At 42.9% G+C, this 18,871-nt stretch overlaps 1 protein-coding gene across 1 annotated transcript in view; it reads right to left on the reverse strand.

Annotated features, from left to right (window-relative positions):
* Positions 1–18,871, reverse strand: part of COQ6 (coenzyme Q6, monooxygenase) — a 128,543-nt gene that overhangs the window by 13,747 nt on the left and 95,925 nt on the right. Inside the window, 5 exon segments of the mRNA XM_029598451.1 lie at positions 11,152–11,267; positions 11,355–11,557; positions 16,671–16,778; positions 17,158–17,220; positions 17,298–17,405. Coding sequence (XP_029454311.1) covers positions 11,152–11,267; positions 11,355–11,557; positions 16,671–16,778; positions 17,158–17,220; positions 17,298–17,405 — 598 coding nt within the window.

The raw sequence follows: 18,871 nt of genomic DNA on the forward strand, positions 1-18,871 counted from the left end.
TATCATCCTGTTCCGTCTGTAGTTGAAAAGGAACCAATTCAGACATTTCCTTCACAAAATTTATAAATGAGAGGTCCTCTGGAGGATAACGCTTTCTACTCTCAGTGGGTGAAGGTAAGTCATCGGTGTCTAATAAGGTATCATCACCCCAAGTATCATAAGATTCAGCAGACTTCCCTCTAGGAAGTAGAGGGGGTTGGATACCTGAAGGTCCCGGTCTAGACTCCAAAGGAATCGAAGGAATTACCGGCGGCACCGATGATGACATCGAAGATATAATTGCGATGGAGAAGGTACAGAGAAGGGCTACCAAAATGATAAGGGGAATGGAACAACTCCCCTATGAGGAAAGACTAAAGAGGTTAGGACTTTTCAGCTTGGAGAAGAGACGACTGAGGGGGGATATGATAGAGGTGTTTAAAATCACGAGAGGTCTAGAACGGGTAGATGTGAATCGGTTATTTACTCTTTCGGATAGTAGAAAGACTAGGGGGCACTCCATGAAGTTAGCATGGGGCACATTTAAAACTAATCGGAGAAAGTTCTTTTTTACTCAACGCACAATTAAACTCTGGAATTTGTTGCCAGCGAATGTGGTTAGTGCAGTTAGTATAGCTGTGTTTAAAAAAGGTTTGGATAAGTTCTTGGAGGAGAAGTCCATTACCTGCTATTAAGTTCACTTAGAGAATAGCCACTGCCATTAGCAATGGTTACATGGAATAGACTTAGTTTTTGGGTACTTGCCAGGTTCTTATGGCCTGGATTGGCCACTGTTGGAAACAGGATGCTGGGCTTGATGGACCCTTGGTCTGACCCAGTATGGCATTTTCTTATGTTCTTATGGCACCGGTACAGGCATCGATGGATGACTCGGTGGCGCCGATGGACGTATTGGCACTGATGGATGAATTGGTGGCGAGGGACATATCGGCATCGATGGCTGAGGCAAAACTCCCGATGGAGGGATGCGGAACGGTGTTTCTCCTCCCGATGATGCTGTCAGCGGGGAGGGCATCGGAGCCATCAGAGACCCGAGATCCATCAGTGGAAAGGTGGCCATCAGCGCCTTCATCCTGGATAGCAGCGGTGCCAGCGCTGCCGAAATCGGGTCGATGGTGGGTTCCACAGTCTGTGCTGGTGTCGGAGGAACCTGAAGACATTGCATTGCCTTGTCGATGGCCTCCTGAACCAGCCGGTCCAGTTCTTCTTGGAGACCTGGAGCAAGCAGCCCTGGCTCCAGAATAGAAGAAGGAGGCAGAGGCATAGCCGGAGGGACCATCGTTAAAGGCGGTGGTCCCTCCCGAACCCCGATCGGGTGAGGGTTGCCTCGGTGACCCGGTCGCAGGAATGGACGGTGCCTTTCCTGGACGGGGCTTCTTCGACAGCAGCTCGGACGATGGCGAGGTCGATGATTTCGCTCCCTCGATGGTCCGAGTTTTACGGTATCGATGGTGATGTTTCTCCCTGCGATCCCCTCGATCCTGAGGGGCAGTAGAGGGTGTTGATGGCCATGAAGTCGTCGATGGTGGTCGGTCACCGGTTGGTGGTCGATGCTGGCGCGAAGTCAACGGTGCTGGTTCCGACGACGTCGATGCAATGGACAGAGTTGGGGTTTCAGCACAGAAGAGGAGTGGCCTTGCGACCTTTTGGTGTCATAAGGGCACATTTGGTGCAGGTCAGGACATCATGCTCATGGACTAGACACATTACACAGACTTTATGGGGGTCTGTGATAGACATGGTACGAGTACAGTCCGGGCACCGATGGAACCCCGACGCCATGGCCATTGAAAAAAATCGAGCCGCGGTATTGTCGACAGCCAGTAGGCTGCGAGGGCCAAACTCAACGGTAATCGACGGAAAAACGGGTAAAAACTTACCGGAGTACTGCGGTCAGAGAAAAGTTAGAGGAGGGACCCCTGTGGGGCAATTTAACTTTTAATAATTCCGTGAGGAAAATTCCTGTCAGGAATCTCTTCAGAGCTCCTTTACCGCGAGGCTACTGCTGCGCGGAAAAAAGAAGCCTGAAGGGGGACCCCTGCTGGCTGCAGGGTTAGTGCCATGCTGGGCATGCCCAGTAGGGGCCAGTCAAAGTTCTGGAAACTTTGACAGAAGTTTTCCGTGATTGGGCTCCATCCTGATGATGTCACCCATATGTGAGGACTACCATCCTGCTTGTCCTGTGAGAAAGCCATATATTCACAACTTGAAAATTATCTAGATGACCACAATATTTTACTTTCAAACCAATTTGGATTTAGAAAAAATCGCTCTACCGAGACTTTACTCGTATCCTTAACGGACCTCATATTACGGGGATTTAACAACGATGAATCCTATATCCTGGTGCTAATTGACCTCTCAGTTGCCTTCAACACTGTGGACCATATTTTTCTATGCCATCAGCTGAGAAAAATCGGAATTGATGGAGATATTATGAAGTGGTTCACCTCCTTCTTATTAAAAAGGACATTCCACGACAAACTGGGCAACCATATTTCTGACATCTTCCCAATAGTCACTGGTGTCCCCCAGCATTCACAGCACTATTCGCACCTCTCTTCAACATCTACATGTTTCCACTATGCAAATTACTATCTGATCTAGGAATCACTTTCTACCTATATTGTAATAACATTCAGCTCTACACACTATACACCACTTCCGCTGAAAATACAAGAAGGAAGCTGGCATCATACATGAAGGCTATTCATCATGAATTATCCAATCTCAAACTATCTCTAAACACAAAGAAATCTGAAATCATTCTGTTAAGAAGCAATTCTCCAATAACTTATCCTCAGACACTTGATCTTGGTAACTTCAATATTACACCCTCAGACCAAGTGCGGGACCCAGAAGTACAGATCGATGAGAACCTAACTATGGAAAAACACAAATTAATCAAAATCAGGCTACGCTAAACTGCGATTACTACAAAGACTGAAACCATTGCTGACTCAAGTAGACTTCCGTATGGTACTACAAACCCTCATTTTTTCAAGCTTAAGACTACTGCAACTCTTCTACTCGGAGCACCTAAAGGCCTTACTAAAAAACTACAACCATTACAAAATGCTGCAGCTAGACTCCTAACAGGATCCAGGAAATTCATTCACATCTCACAATCACTGATAGCTCTGCATTGGCTACCGATACAAGCCCGAATACAAAGTCTTAACATTAATATATTCCTCCCTCCATTCTGACAACACTGGCATGGTAGGGGTGGTGCTACAACCATACAAACCACAGAGATCACTAAGATCTCACAATAAAGGATTACTAGCTGTGCCATCATTACACAATAAGCAAGTGTTGCTTACCTGTAACAGGTGTTCTCACAGGAGAGCAGGATGTTAGTCCTCACATATGGGTGACATCACAGGATGGAGCCCTGTACGGAAAACTTTTCTGTCAAAGTTTCTACAAAGCTTTGACTGACACTGGCACACTGAGTGCATTGAGCATGCTCAGCCTGCAATTATCCCTGTGAGCCACAGGTGTCTCCCTCGGTCTCGTCTTATAGCTAAAAGCGCAAGCGAAACTAAAATAAAAGTAAAAACGTATACAGACCCAACTCCGCGGGGTGACGGGTGGGTTTCGTGAGGACTAACATCCTGCTGTCCTGTGAGAACACCTGTTACAGGTAAGCAACACTTGCTTTCTCTGGAACTGGTATCTCCGCAACATCCTCATTAGTAAACACGGAGGCAAAGAATTCATTTAGTCTTTCTGCAATGGCCTTATCTTCCCTAAGAGCCCCTTTAACCCCTTGGGTCATCTAATGGTCCAACCGACTCCCTCACAGGTTTCTTGCTTTGGATATATTTTAAAAAGTTTTTATTATGAGTTTTTGCCTCTATGGCCAATTTCATTTCAAATTCTCTCTTCGCCTGTCTTATTAATGTTTTACACTTAGCTTGACAATGCTTATGTGTTATCCTATTTTCTTCAGATGGATCCTTCTTCCAATTTTTGAAGGATTTTTTTTTGGCTAAGCCACAGAGATCACTAAGATCTCACAATACAGGATTACTAGCTGTGCCATTATTACCGAATACACAACTGAGAAAAATACGAGACCATATGGTCTCCATTGCAGGCCCTACACTTTGTAACTCTCTACCTGAGATTCTACGCCTGACCACTGAAACAAAGAAATTCAGATGTGACCACAAAACGTGGTTATTTCAAAATGCCTACAGTCTTATTTAACCTCTCTGAAATTATCTCTTGCTCCTACACTGACAAACTCATGATGAACCTTTCTATAGACCTCATTACCACTCTCTTTTCAACCCAGCACATATAAATATATCTGAAACATCCTCTCTCAACTCCCACTTAATATACCATCAGCAACTTTTGCTAAAAGTGCTACCTAATCCTTGCTACCTCACCCCTGTATATCTCCCCTCCCCTGACCGCCTCAGTCAACGTATGTGTCTTTCGCTAACATATAACTCATCATGTGAATGTAATTGGCTATTATATTTATGTCATGATGTAAACCATTGTGATCTTCACTTACAACGATGGTATATAAAATGGCTTAAAAAATTAAATAAATAAATTAAATAAGAACATGCCATACTGGGTCAGATCAAGGGTCCATCAAGCCCAGCATCCTGTTTCCAACAGTGGCCAATCCAGGCCATAAGAACCTGGCAAGTACCCAAAAACTAAGTCTATTCCATGTTACCGTTGCTAGTAATAGCGGTGGTTATTACCTAAGTTAATTAATAGCAGTAATTGACTACTCCTCCAAGAACTTATCCAATCCTTTTTTAAAACACAGCTATACTAACTGCACTAACCACATTCTCTGGCAACAAATTCCAGAGTTTAATTGTGCGTTGAGCAAAAAAGAACTTTCTCCGATTAGTTTTAAATGTGCTACATGCTAACTTCATGGAGTGCCCCCTAGTCCTTCTATTATCCGAAAGAGTAAATAACAGATTCACATCTACCCGTTCTAGACTTCTCATGATTTTAAACACCTCTATCATATCCCTCCTCAGCCATCTCCAAGCTGAAAAGTCCTAACCTCTTTAGTCTTTCCTCATAGGGGAGCTGTTCCATCCCCTTTATCATTTTGGTTGCCCTTCTCTGTACCTTCTCCATCGCAACTATATCTTTTTTGAGATGCGGCAACCAGAATTGACAGTTGACACACTTGCCTGATTCTCTGCCTGAAACATTGGTATTAACAATGAGAAATAACCATTCTGTCATTTGCAGTAAACACAGTAAGCAATGTTAACAATTGGCCTTTGGACTCATAGTGACTCAAGCACATAAGAACATAAAATATGCCATACTGGGTCAGACCAAAGATCCATCAAGCCCAGCATCCTGTTTCCAATCCAAGTCACAAGTACCCAAATATTAAATAGATCTCAAGCTACTATTCCTTATTGATAAATAGCAATTTATGGATTTTTCCTCTAGGAATGTATCCAAACCTTTTTTTAACCTAGTTACACACTAACTGCTGTAACTACATCCTCTGGCAATGATTTCTGGGGCTTAACTAGGCGCCAAGTGAAATTTCTTTGATTTGTTTTAAATGAACTAATTGCTAAATTCATGGAGTGCTCCCTAGTCCTTCTATTATCTGAGAGAAAATAACCAATTTACATTAAGTTGTTCAAGTCTTTTCATGATTTTTAGACCTCTATCATATCCCCCCTCAGTCGTCTCTTCTCCAAACTGAACAGCCCTAACCTCTTTAGTCTTTCCTCATGTGGCAGCCGTTCCATGCCCCATATCATTTTGGTCGCCCTTCTCTGCACCTTCTCCAGTGCAGCTAAATCCCTTTTTCAGATGCGGGTTATTGTTCCTTATATGCATCACCTTGCACTTGTCCACATTAAATTTCATCTACCATTTGGATGCCCAATCTTCCAGTCTTGCAAGGTCCTCCTGTAATGTATCACAGTCTGTTTGTGATTTAACTACTCTGCATAATTTTGTGTCATCTGCAAATCTGATCACCTCACTTGTCATACCCCTTTCCAGATCAATTATAAATATATTAAAAATGCACCCATTCAATACAGATCCCTGAGGGACTCGACTGTTTACCTTTTTCCATTGTGAAAACATACAATTTATTCCTATTTTCTGTTTCCTGTCTTTTAACCAGTTTGTAATTCACCAAAGGACATCTCCTCCTACCCAATGATTATTTAGTTTTCTTAGAAGCCTCCTATGAGGGACTTTGTCGAACATCTTCTGAAAATTCAAACACACTACATCTACCAGTTCACTTTGTCCACGTTTATTCACCCCTTCAAAAAATGTAGGAGATTTGTGAGGCAAGACTTCCCTTGGGTAAATCCATATTGGTTGTGTCCCATTAAACCATGTCTATCAAAATGTTTTGTGATTTTATTCTTTATAACATTTTCCACGATTTTTCCCGGCACTGAAGTCAGGTCACTGGTGTATAATTTCCTGAATCACTCCTGGAGCCCTTTATAAATATCAGGATTACATTGGCCATCTTCCAGTCTTCAGCTACAATGGATGATTTTAATGAAAGGTTACAAATTAATTGTAAAAAATCTTTCAGTTCCCTGGGGTGCATACCATCTGGTCCAGGTGATTTACTACTTTACAGTTTGTCAATCTGGCCTACAACATCTTCCATGTTCACCATGATTTGGTTCAGTTCATCTGAATAGTCATCCTTGAAAACTGTCTCTGGAACGGGTATCTCCCCAACATCCTCTTTAGTCAACACTGAAGCAAATAATTCATTTAGTCTTTCTACAATGGCCTTATCTTCTCTAAGTACCTCTTTAACCCCTCGATCATTTAATGGTCCAACCGACTCCCTTGCAGGCTTTCTGCTTCAGATAAATTTAATACGTTTTTATGAGTTTTTGCCTCTATGGCCAACTTCTTTTCAAATTCTCTCTTAGCCTGTCTTAAGAACATAAGAAATTGCCATGCTGGGTCAGACCAAGGGTCCATCAAGCCCAGCATCCTGTTTCCAACAGAGGCAAAACAAGGCCACAAGAACCTGGCAATTACCCAAAAGAACCTGGCAAAGACACATTTAACTTGCCAATGCTTTCCGCTTTATCTTTTTTTCTTCTGATGGATCCTTCTTCCAATTTCTGGATGAAGATCTTTTGGCTAAAATAGCTTCTTTCACCTCTCTTTTTAGCGATGATGGCAATTGTTTGACCTTCCTTCCACCTTTCTGAGGGGCGGATTTTATGAGCCCTGCTCGCCGGTGAGCCTATTTTACATAGGCTCACCGGCGCGCACAGACCCCGGGACTCGCGTAAGTCCCGGGGTTCTCCAAGGGGGGCGTGTCGGGGGCGGGCCCGGTCATCGCGGCGTTTAGGGGGCGTGTCGGCAGCGTTTTGGGGGCGGGTCCGGGGGCGTGGTTACGGCCCGGGGCGGTCCGGGGGCGTGGCCGCGCCCTCCGTACCCGCCCCCAGGTCACGTCCCGGCGCGCTAGCGGCCCGCTGGCGCGCGGGGATTTACGTCTCCCTCTGGGAGGCGTAAATCCCCCGACAAAGGTAAGGGGGGGGTTTAGACAGGGCCGGGCAGGTGGGTTAGGTAGGGGAAGGTGAGGGGAGGGCGTTAGAGGATTCCCTCCGAGGCCGCTCCGATTTCGGAGCGGCCTCGGAGGGAACGGGGGTAGGCTGCGCGGCTCGGTGCACGCCGGCTATACGGAATCGATAGCCTTGCGCGCGCCGATCTAGGATTTTAGTAGATACGCGCGGTTCCGCGCGTATCTACTAAAATCCCGCGTACTTTTGTTGGCGCCTGGAGCGCCAACAAAAGTACGCCAACGCGCCTTGTTTGAAAATCTACCCCTTAATGCGTGGAATACATCTGTACTGCCCTTCTAAAATGTTTTGGGCTTTTTTTTTTTTTTTTTAACAATGTCCATGCCTGTTACACACACAAACTTTGTAGCTGCATCTTTCAGTGCTTTGTTTTTTTTAAACCATTTTTCTCATTTTATCAAAGTTTTCCTTTTGAAAGCTTAGTGCTACAGCCTTGGATTTACTTATTTATTTAGTGCTTTTTTTTATACCGGCATTCATGATACATATATATCATATCATGTCGGTTTACAAGGAACCGGGGTTATAACATTAACATTTATTTATTTATTTATTTTGCTATACCGGCTTTCATGACAGGAAACATATAACAATGTGTGTAAGGTAGAGAGAACTCAAACCACAATAACAAGAGCATGGTTAAGAGTGTGAAATAGTTACAATAAAACAGGGAAGTAATAACTTGGATCTGGAAAAGAAAAAGGAAAAGAAAAAAAGATAGCGGAGAAAGACAAAAGTTACAATAAAACAGGGGGAATGGAACTGGGGGAAGAAGCAGCCAGAGCGGAAAGTAACTCATTGACTATAACAAACTATTTACAGTGTACTGAATGTTAGGCAATGGTAGCTAGCTTACTCTTCTAACTTACTGTAACTTTCCAGTTATTCATTCAAATTTGATCATATTATTTATTTTTATTTATTTAGGACTTTTTTATACCGACATTCATGATACCAATCATATCATATCGGTTTACAAGAAACAATGGTGCAAAACATTAACATCAACATGAACAATAGGCGAAGAGAGAACAAGTGAACACAAGTTACAATAAAACAGGGGCACATGAACTGGGAGGAGGAAGAGCCAGAGACATGGCTAACACAGAAATAAATAATATCTAGTCTCAGAAATAAATAATATCTAGTCAAATAAATATTCAGGATTATAATAAAACATGTACTCAGGACTGGATTATTTAAAAAATGTAAATATCATATACTCAGGGCTGTAATAATATCAAATGTTCATGACTAAGTAGTGTCAGTTCATAAAACTCGGGACTAATTAATGTATAGTCAGAAGCCAAGTCAGGGATGGGGAACGTCGACTGGAGAACCATGGCGATTTGTTACAGTTGGGGAGGTCATAGATCGGGGAAGGCTTGTAGAAATAGCCAAGTCTTGAGTTTCTTTCTGAATGTCAGTCTGCAAGGTTCTTGTCTAAGGTCTGGGGCTTGGAGTTCCAGATGGTTGGAGCCGCTGTCGAGAAGGCTCGGTCTTTGGTGGATGAGAGGTGTGTGGATTTGACTGGGGGGGGGGGGGGGGTGAAGCGAGCCCTTGTATGCTTCTCTGATGGGTCTAGAAGAGAAGCGCAGCGTGAGTGGGTAGTGTAAATCGATGGGTGTTCTGTTGTAAATGGTTTTATGGATGATGGTGAGACACTTGTGAAGAATTCTAAAGTTTACTGGAAGCCAATGCAGGTTTTTTAGGATGGGTGTGATGTGGTCTCTTCTGTTGGAGTTTGTTAGAATTCTAGCGGCCGAATTTTGTAGCATCTGAAGCGGTTTGGTGGAAGAGGCGGGAAGGCCTAGCAGAATGGAATTGCAGTAATCTAATTTGGAGAATATAATGGCCTGGAGTACCGATCTGAAGTCTTGAAAGTACAGTAGCGGTTTGAGTCTTTTTAGTACCTGAAGTTTGAAGAAGCAGTCTTTGGTTGTGTTGATGATGAACATTTTTAGATTTAGCTGGTTATCAATTATAACTCCGAGATCTCTTGCTTGGCTGACCAGGGTGTTTGTGTGACTTGAATGTATGTTATCATTGTATCATATATTATATATATTATGTAATGATAATGTATGTTATCATTGTATCATATATTATATATGTATCATGTATGTTATCATTATATCATATATTATGATCACAACTGCCAAGCGGCCCCACCACAGTTACCTCTCACCAAACCCTGTGCTCCACCGAGAATTAGATCTAAAATTGCTCCCTCTCTTATCGGTTCCTGAACCAATTGCTCCATAAAGCTATCATTTATTCCATCCAGGAACGTTATCTCTCTAGCGTGACCCGATGATACATTTACCTAGTCTATATTGGGGTAATTGAAGTCTCCCATTATTACTGCACTACCAATTTGGTTAGCTTCCCTAATTTCTCTTACCATTTCACTGTCCGTCTCACCATCTTGACCAGGTGGATGGTAGTATACCCCTATCACTATAGTCTTCCCCGACACTCAAGGGATTTCTACCCATAAAGATTCAATTTTGTATTTAGTCTCATGCAGGATGTTTATCCTGTTGGACTCTATGCCATCCCGGACATAAAGCGCCACACCTCCTCCCGGGTGCTCCTCTCTGTCATTGTGATATAATTTGTACCCTGGTATAGCACTGTCCCATTGGTTATCCTCTTTCCACCATGTCTCTGAGATGCCAATTAAGTCTATGTCATCATTCACTGCTATACATTCTAATTCTCCCATCTTACTTCTTAGACTTCTGGCATTAGCATACAAACATTTCAAAGTTTGTTTTTTGTTTGTATTTTCATTCTGCTTTTTAATTGATAGGGGTAAGTTAGAATTTTTTAGCTCAGGTGAGCTTTTAGTTACAGGCACTTGGACTACTTTTCTTATTATTGGGACCTCACTGTCGGGATGTCCTAATTCTAATGCATCATTAGTATCCTTTGAAGATACCTCTCTCCGAACCATGCGCTGCTGAGCGACTGTCGGCTTTCCCCTTTGATTTAATTTAAAAGCTGCTCTATCTCCTTTTTAAAGGTTATTGCCAGCAGCTTGGTTTGCCTCTGGTTAAGGTGGAGCTCATCCCTTTGGAAAAGACTCCCCCTTCCCCAATAGGTTTCCCAGTTCCTTACGACTGTTTTCCAACTCTATAATCTGCTGTCTTCTTTAATTTCATCCTGCCCATCTTCACTATATTAGTAATGCAATACAGTGCCATCAAAGATCCACTATCAAATTCATGGTAGTTTCCTTGGTCCATAAGCCCGATTTACTTGTCTTAACTATCAAACATTTATTTCTGGATTCTTATAAACCACTAAATCAGGCACCACACTCTGTTCAAAGCAGTGAAACCTTGGGATTTTGCACACAATAATTCCCTCCTGTGTGAAAAATCCAAAAATGGGATTACACCTCCATTCCTGTGTTCTATACAAATGACAAACCCATATACTTTCATATGTTCAGCCCTCTATTTCTCATTCACTTGCCACACTGACACCATTTTCTACCTCCCTTCACCCACCATTCCCAATCACACAATTAAAACTAATTCAACCTTACCAAGGTCTTTCCCATTGAAGGCTGCTCTGCTGAGGTGACGGGCAAGAGAAGCAACATCTCCAAAGCCCATGTTAACGCCTTGCCCTGCCAGTGGATGCACCCGATGCGCTGCATCCCTGTGAGAGAGAAGAGGAATAGCTTCACATCCTGACAGATATTTTCCCATTCTCTCTGCATATGTACAGCTCAAGACTGCTACTTACCCGATCAATGCCACACGGTGGCGGATATATTCTGTTGCATGTCCCATTCCCAAGGGAAACATTGCTCGACTTTTTGCATCAATTCTGGCAACACTTGGAGGCAGCTGGCGGGCAGAAAACCCAGATGGCATCAGAAGAGAGGTAGCAGACTGGAAAAGGGAACCAGCTGAATGAATAAACTCCGAGTGAGTTTCATTACTCCACTGCAAAACAGAAAAGTCCCAAAGAGAACTATGAACCAATTAGTCATCTACTTGTTCAATCCTAGAAACCCATTAATATCAAAAGATATATCCTGTTAGGATGTCTACAAACCACCATTACAGACTCTGTGCCTGAGTGTATGTACAGGCCTATAAAAAGTCACTTCCTCATGGTCTCATAGCACAGGCCTGCGAGTACCACTACTCTTCCTCATATTGCTATAGCATATTTCTTGCCAATATTCTTCAAGCTATTCAATGTATTCTGGCCTCTGGAGATCTGGAAGAAATGTTTTTGCTCTGTGTCAATTCTCTTGTGGGAAATCCTTTTCATCCTATGAAAAACTGTCTCAGGAACCAACAAGAGAGGGAGCTATTTTAGATTTAATTCTTAGTGGAACACAGGATTTGGTGAGAGAGGTAACGGTGGTGGGGCCACTTGGCAACAGTGATCATAACATGATCAAATTTAAACTAAAACTGGAAGGGGGACAATAAGTAAATCTGCAGCTCTAACACTAAACTTTCAAAAGGGAAACTTTGATAAAATGAGGAAAATAGTTAGAAAAAAACTGAAAGGTGCAGCTGCAAAGGTTAAAAGTGTTCAACAGTTAGTTTTTGGGTACTTGCCAGGTTCTTATGGCCTGGATTGGCCACTGTTGGAAACAGGATGCTGGGCTTAATGGACCCTTGGTCTGACCCAGTATGGCATGTTCTTATGTTCTTAACAGGCTTGGACATTGTTTAAAAATACAATCCTAGAGGCGCGGTCCATATGTATTCTGCGCATTAAGAAAGGTGGAAGGAAGGCAAAACGATTACAGTCATGGTTAAAAGGTGAGGTAAAAGAGGCTATTTTAGCCAAAAAAAATCCTTCAAAAATTAGAAGAAGGATCCATCTGAAGAAAATAGGATAAAACATAAGCATTGTCAAGGTAAGTGTAAAACATTGATAAGACAGGCGAAGAGAGAATTTGAAATGAAGTTGGCCATAGAGGTAAAAACTCATAATAAAAACTTTTTAAAATATATCCAAAGCAAGAAACCTGTGAGGGAGTCGGTTGGACCATTAGATGACCGAGGGGTTAAAGGGGCTCTTAGGGAAGATATGGCCATTGCAGAAAGACTAAATGAATTCTTTGCCTCCGTGTTTACAAATGAGGATGTTGGGGAGATACCAGTTGCAGAGATGGTTTTCAGGGGTGATGAGTCAGACGAACTGAATGAAATCACTGTGAACCTGGAAGATGTAGTAGGCCAGATTGACAAACTAAAGAGTAGCAAATCACCTGGACCGGATGGTATGCATCCTAGGGTACTGAAGGAACAAAAAATGAAATTTCGGATCTATTAGTTAAAATTTGTAACCTATCATTAAAATCATCCATTGTACCTGAAGGCTGGAGGGTGGCCAATGTAACTCCAATATTTAAAAAAGGCTCCAGGGGCGATCCGGGTAACTATAGAGCAGTGAGCCTGACTTCAGTGCCGGGAAAAATAGTGGAAACTATTCTCACGATCAAACTCGTAGAGCATATAGAAAGACATGATTTAATGGAACACAGTCAACATGGAATTATCCAAGGGAAGTCTTGCCTAACAAATCTGCTTCATTTTTTTGAAGGGGTTAATAAACATGTGGATAAAGGTGAACCGGTAGATGTGGTGTATTTGGATTTTCAGAAGGCGTTTGACAAAGTCCCTCATGAGAGGCTTCTACGAAAACTAAAAAGTCATGGGATAGGAGGTGATGTCCTTTCATGGATTACAAACTGGTTAAAAGACAGGAAACAGAGAGTAGGATTAAATGGTCAATTTTCTCAGTGGAAAAGGGTAAACAGTGGAGTGCCACAGGGATCTGTACTTGGACCGGTGCTTTTCAATATATATATAAATGATCTGGAAAGGAATACGATGAGTGAGGTTATCAAATTTGCGGATGATACAAAATTATTCAGAGTAGTTAAATCACAAGCAGACTGTGATACATTACAAGAGGACCTTGTGAGACTGGAAGATTGGGCATCCAAATGGCAGATGAAATTTAATGTGGACAAGTGCAAGGTGATGCATATAGGGAAAAATAACCCTTGCTGTAGTTACACAATGTTAGGTTCTATATTAGGAGCTACCACCCAGGAAAAAGATCTAGGCATCATAGTGGATAATACTTTAAAATCGTCGGCTCAGTGTACTGCGGCAGTCAAAAAAGCAAACAGAATGTTAGGAATTATTAGGTAGGGAATGGTTAATAGAACGGAAAATGTCATAATGCCTCTGTATCGCTCCATGGTGAGACCGCACCTTGAATACTGTGTACAATTCTGGTCGTTGCATCTCAAAAAGATATAGTTGCGATGGAGAAGGTGCAGAGAAGGGCAACCAAATGATAAAGGGGATGGAACAGCTCCCCTATGAGGAAAGGCTGAAGAGATTGGGGCTGTTCAGCTTGGAGAAGAGACGGCTGAGGGGGGATATGATAGAGGTCTTGAATGAGTAGATGTGACTCGGTCATTTACACTTTCGAATAATAGGAGGACTAGGGGGCACTCCATGAAGTTAGCAAGTAGCACATTTAAGACTAATCGGAGAAGGGGAGGAGGTGTGCAGGAACGAGGAGAAAGTCCGCTCTAACCGAGACGCTGTGCCGGTAATTCAACAGCTGAGACGCCAGGCTGGGTCGCTGATTAGTGACGTCAGTCGGACGTCCCCCACCACCCCCCCGACTATAAAACCTGCGGAGGGGCGGCGCCACGCAGCCGCCGGCGCCTCGCTTAAGCCGCGCGAGCTGAAGGGGCGCGTGGCTTTGGCCGGAGAAGGCCGGAGAAGGCCGGGAACCGGCAAAAACGTTTCGTGTATATATAATATCTAATGGGGAGAAAGAGGAAGGCTCAGATTGTTACCTCGTCGCCTGGTCAACAACGCACTACTGGACCCATGAACCACCACGTGGTAAGGATGGTGGACACACCGAAAGAGGACAGTGAAGGAGCAGACTTGTTTGCTTCTTTGAGTCCCGGTGACGGCCCAAAGTCTCCCCTACAACCCGCTGGAGAGGTGACTCCGGACCCAGCGAGAATTGCGGTAGGACAAGCCCAAGTGGACATTAGCCTAAGAAATCAGGCTGAAGTTCCTTGGACTGAAAAAGCAATCACTTCTATAACTGAAGGGATTGTTCCTGCTGTTAGTCAGGGTAGCTTATCCCCTGGAGGAATACAGGGGAATTTTACCCTAGAAGATCTAGGGAGAATGATTATGAAGTTAGACGGAAATGTTATAAAAATGAATGAATCATTATTATCTGTAATTAAGGAAAATAACATGCCTATTGATCTGCATGAAAAGAAAATAGAGAAATGTGAAAAGGATATGTTAACTGTCACAAGTAAATTACAAAAGATGCAAGAATCAGGAAATGCATTTATTAAGGACAGTCTTATCATTCACAAGGAAATAGAATATATGGAGAATTTAATGAGGGTAAAAAATTTACGTTTAATTAATTTTCCTGTATCGAGACTTCTTTCACCCTGGGAGCTATTTAGGAAGTACTTAAAGGAAGTTTTGCTATATGAGGATGAAGAAATCCCCAAGCTTTCAAAATTTTTTTATTTACCTAGGAAATCCTCTAATATTAGAGGTTTTGCCCAAGGGGAAGAGCCATCCTCACCAGGCTTATCGACCTTCTTAGAAGACTCGGTAGACCTGATAAATAGTAGAGCTACTTTGATAATTTCTTGTTTAGTTGAACAGGAGAAGGAAAAGCTGTTTAAAAAATATTTCTCTGTAAAAGATATATTATTTTGTGGACATCGAGTCCAAATCTACCCAGATGTAGCACGAGCTACTCAGGCTAGGAGGAGGACTTTTTTTGACCTTAAAATCGAAAGTCGTGGCACTTGGTGCAACATTTTTCCTAAAATTTCCGTGTTTATGTTTGATAAACTATAAAGGAAAGAAGTATGGATTTTAGATCCAATGCAATTGGAAGTTTTTCTTTCAGATAAAGTTCTAACTTCTGAATCAGAGACAGAGGCCAAATAAAAAAAGAAATGACTCCTCCTACCTGTATTTAGTTTACTTATTGGTTACTTTTTGTTTTCCAATATGAATATTATTGCCTCCCCCAATTATGGGTAAATGGGAATGTAATTTTGAAGTTTCCTAAGTTAGTTTAATATTATTTTGAACATGTATGCGTAATGTATATATGATTTATTGTTACTATTTTCCATGATTTCATAAGTGTAAAACTGTTGAAAACGCAATAAAATATAAATGAAAAAAAAAAGACTAATCGGAGAAAATTATTTTTCGCCTCAACGCACAATAAAGCTCTGGAATTTGTTGCCAGAGGATGTGGTTAGTGCAGTTAGTGTAGCTGGGTTCAAAAAAGGATTGGATAAGTTCTTGGAGGAGAAGTCCCATTAACGGCTATTAATCAAGTTTACTTAGGGAATAGCCACTGCTATTAATTGCATCAGTAGCATGGGATCTTCTTAGTGTTTGGGTAATTGCCAGGTTCTTGTGGTCTGGTTTTGGCCTCTGTTGGAAACAGGATGCTGGGCTTGATGGACCCTTGGTCTGACCCAGCATGGCAATTTCTTATGTTCTTAATATTTACCTATTCTATGAAAGCCTTCTCTTCTTTTCCCAGATCATTTTTATTGGTCAAAGGCTATAATAAGGGAGATTTCCATGCTGCCTAGGTACCAGCAGAAATCATTATTGCATCAGAAATCTTCTTTCCTTTCTACCAACACCACTTCTGCTGTTCTGCAACACAACTGACAAACCAAAGAGAGTCAGCTTCAGATCTATTGTGCTGCTCCATGCATAGCAGCCTGACCCATTTCCTTTTTATTTTTACCAAATTCTACTATGCCACTGTCCTACTGCTTTTGCACTCAGTGACCATTGTTGCCTCTTGAATCTACATTTTTTTCATGAAGTTCCAACCTATTTTACAAAGGCAATATCCTTCAGTAAATGTGGTTAAAGACTTCTGCAGGAGTCAGTACATAATAAAAACAATGAAAGGTGTAATTGTTCATTCCTTGTAACCCCAATAAGTGGCCTTCAGCTTTTCACTTTCAGAGTATCACATACTCACAAAGGCAGAATTAATGGTGTCCACAAAACGCTCATCATCCATGGACAGCAGTTCTGCTGCATGCTCAGAAGATGTGGACCATACAAGGGAACTGCAGGTGTCCGAAAGCTGTCAACAAAAACCCAGGAGGACAGATCAGCAAACACAAGAGGAGATTATCTGCACAGCCAAGAGACATGAAAATATGTAGGAAGGATTATAAGAGGGAGGCAGCCCTAATGAAACACTGAGAGGAAGAACGTAAGAGCGGGGGTTGTGGTAGAGGAAAGAAGGAGAAAGGTAGTAGAGGAGAGACAGAGCTGATAGGGAATGGGATGATGGAGGCAGACAGGACAATAGGGCAGAAGATGGAAGGAGGGAGTTAGCAGAAGACAAAGATTAAGAGCATTGGGTGGCAGTGTTTAAAGAAATAAAGGGTTTGTGAAAAACAGTGTTGATGTATGGGAAAGAGAAACAGGACAGAATATAGAAACTGCAGTCATTTTACCGGGAGCAAAGCGATTGGTCCTGAAGGCAGGAACCTCTGCCAGGCTACGTTGTTCTCTGTGGCCTAGAAGAAATCAGTAGAAAGTCAGCAAAGTGCATGCTCCAGCACTCTCCATCTAGCACATATTTTCTGATTCTTACCTCAGATAAGTGCAAAGTAGCAGTAACAGCCACCTGGTCGTAGCTCCACTTCAAACTGTGGATGCAGGTTGCAGCTCGCACTGTGGAATTCTGACCATCTGCACCAATCTGCAGGGGCAGAACAGCAAGCATCATTCTAAACTGGGCTACGCAGCAGTATATCCACAGATTACTCTTATTCTGAAACTCTGCGAGAGATTAGTGAAGTCTGAAATAAACAAACAACCTGCACCAGGAAAAGGATCTGCTGAAACTCACTCAGAACAGAAACCCCTTCCCTTTGCATGAGACAAGGAACAGGACTGGAAGCAGACACTAGAGCTGTCGTTTGTGGGAGCGTGCTTAGGTCAGGGAGGGGAAACAGCACACACACACACACACTTAATTTCGAAGTGTATACACACTACTGGGACTCCCCAGCTCATACCAGCCACCTATACAAGCAGCAGGTGCATTTTATACTGGCTACTTTTCAAAAACAAACTACTTTTCCCCTTGAGGTTTAGAAACAAGTCCGTGGTTTGAAATGCCCATCTATAAGCTGATGTAATAAGCTGTGCTAAGCCAAACACATGTTTTACCCAGTTTTTTGGTGCAACCATACTCATGTATGTAATACAGGTTTTAGCACTGAAAAAGCAAATGTTGCTTACCTGTAACAGGTGTTCTCACAGGACAGCAGGATGTTAGTCCTCACATATGGGTGACATCATCAGGATGGAGCCCAAACACGGAAAACTTCTGTCAAAGTTTCCAGACCTTTGACTGGCCCCTACTGGGCATGCCCAGCATAGCACCAACCCTGCAGCCAGCAGGGGTCCCCCTTCAGTCTTATTTGAAAGCTACAGGCAGTGCCAAAAATAAAACAACAAAACGTTACGAACCCAACAATGCGGGGCGGCGGGCGGGTTTCGTGAGGACTAACATCCTGCTGTCCTGTGAGAACACCTGTTACAGGTAAGCAACATTTGCTTTCTCACAGGACAAGCAGGATGGTAGTCCTCACATATGGAAGAGTACCGAGCTGAGGATGTCCGAACATGCACCAAATGTACCCAATGGCGTGCAACAGGCACAACAACTGGGATAGAATTTTGTAAAGGGCATCCTGAACCCCACCGGGCAGGCGGAAGGGTGTTGGTATGTCACGTTGGAAATAGGTTATGCAGGACAGATTGGCCAAAGATGGAATCTTGTCTTCTGGCTTTGTCCAAGCAATAGTGGGCTGCGAAAGTGTGGAGAGAACTCCAGGTGGCAGCCCTGCAAATGTCAGGAAGCGGCACCGATCGTAGGTGTGCTACTGAAGTTGCCATAGCCCTCACAGAGTGTGCTTTAACATGATCTTGAAAAGGAATGCCTGCTTGCTGATAGCAAAAAATATGCAGTCCGCCAACCAGGAGGAGAGAGCCTGCTAACCCACAAGTTGCCCTAATTTGTTGGGATGGAAAGAGACGAATAACTGAGTGCTCTTCCTGTGGGCAACTGTACGATCTAGATAGAAAGCTAGAGCCCGTTTACAGTCAAGGGTATGCAGAGCCTGTTCTCCTGGATTGGAATGGGGCCTGGGAAAAAAG

Source organism: Rhinatrema bivittatum, chromosome 4, assembly GCF_901001135.1.
Source record: "Rhinatrema bivittatum chromosome 4, aRhiBiv1.1, whole genome shotgun sequence".
NCBI lineage: Eukaryota > Metazoa > Chordata > Amphibia > Gymnophiona > Rhinatrematidae > Rhinatrema > Rhinatrema bivittatum.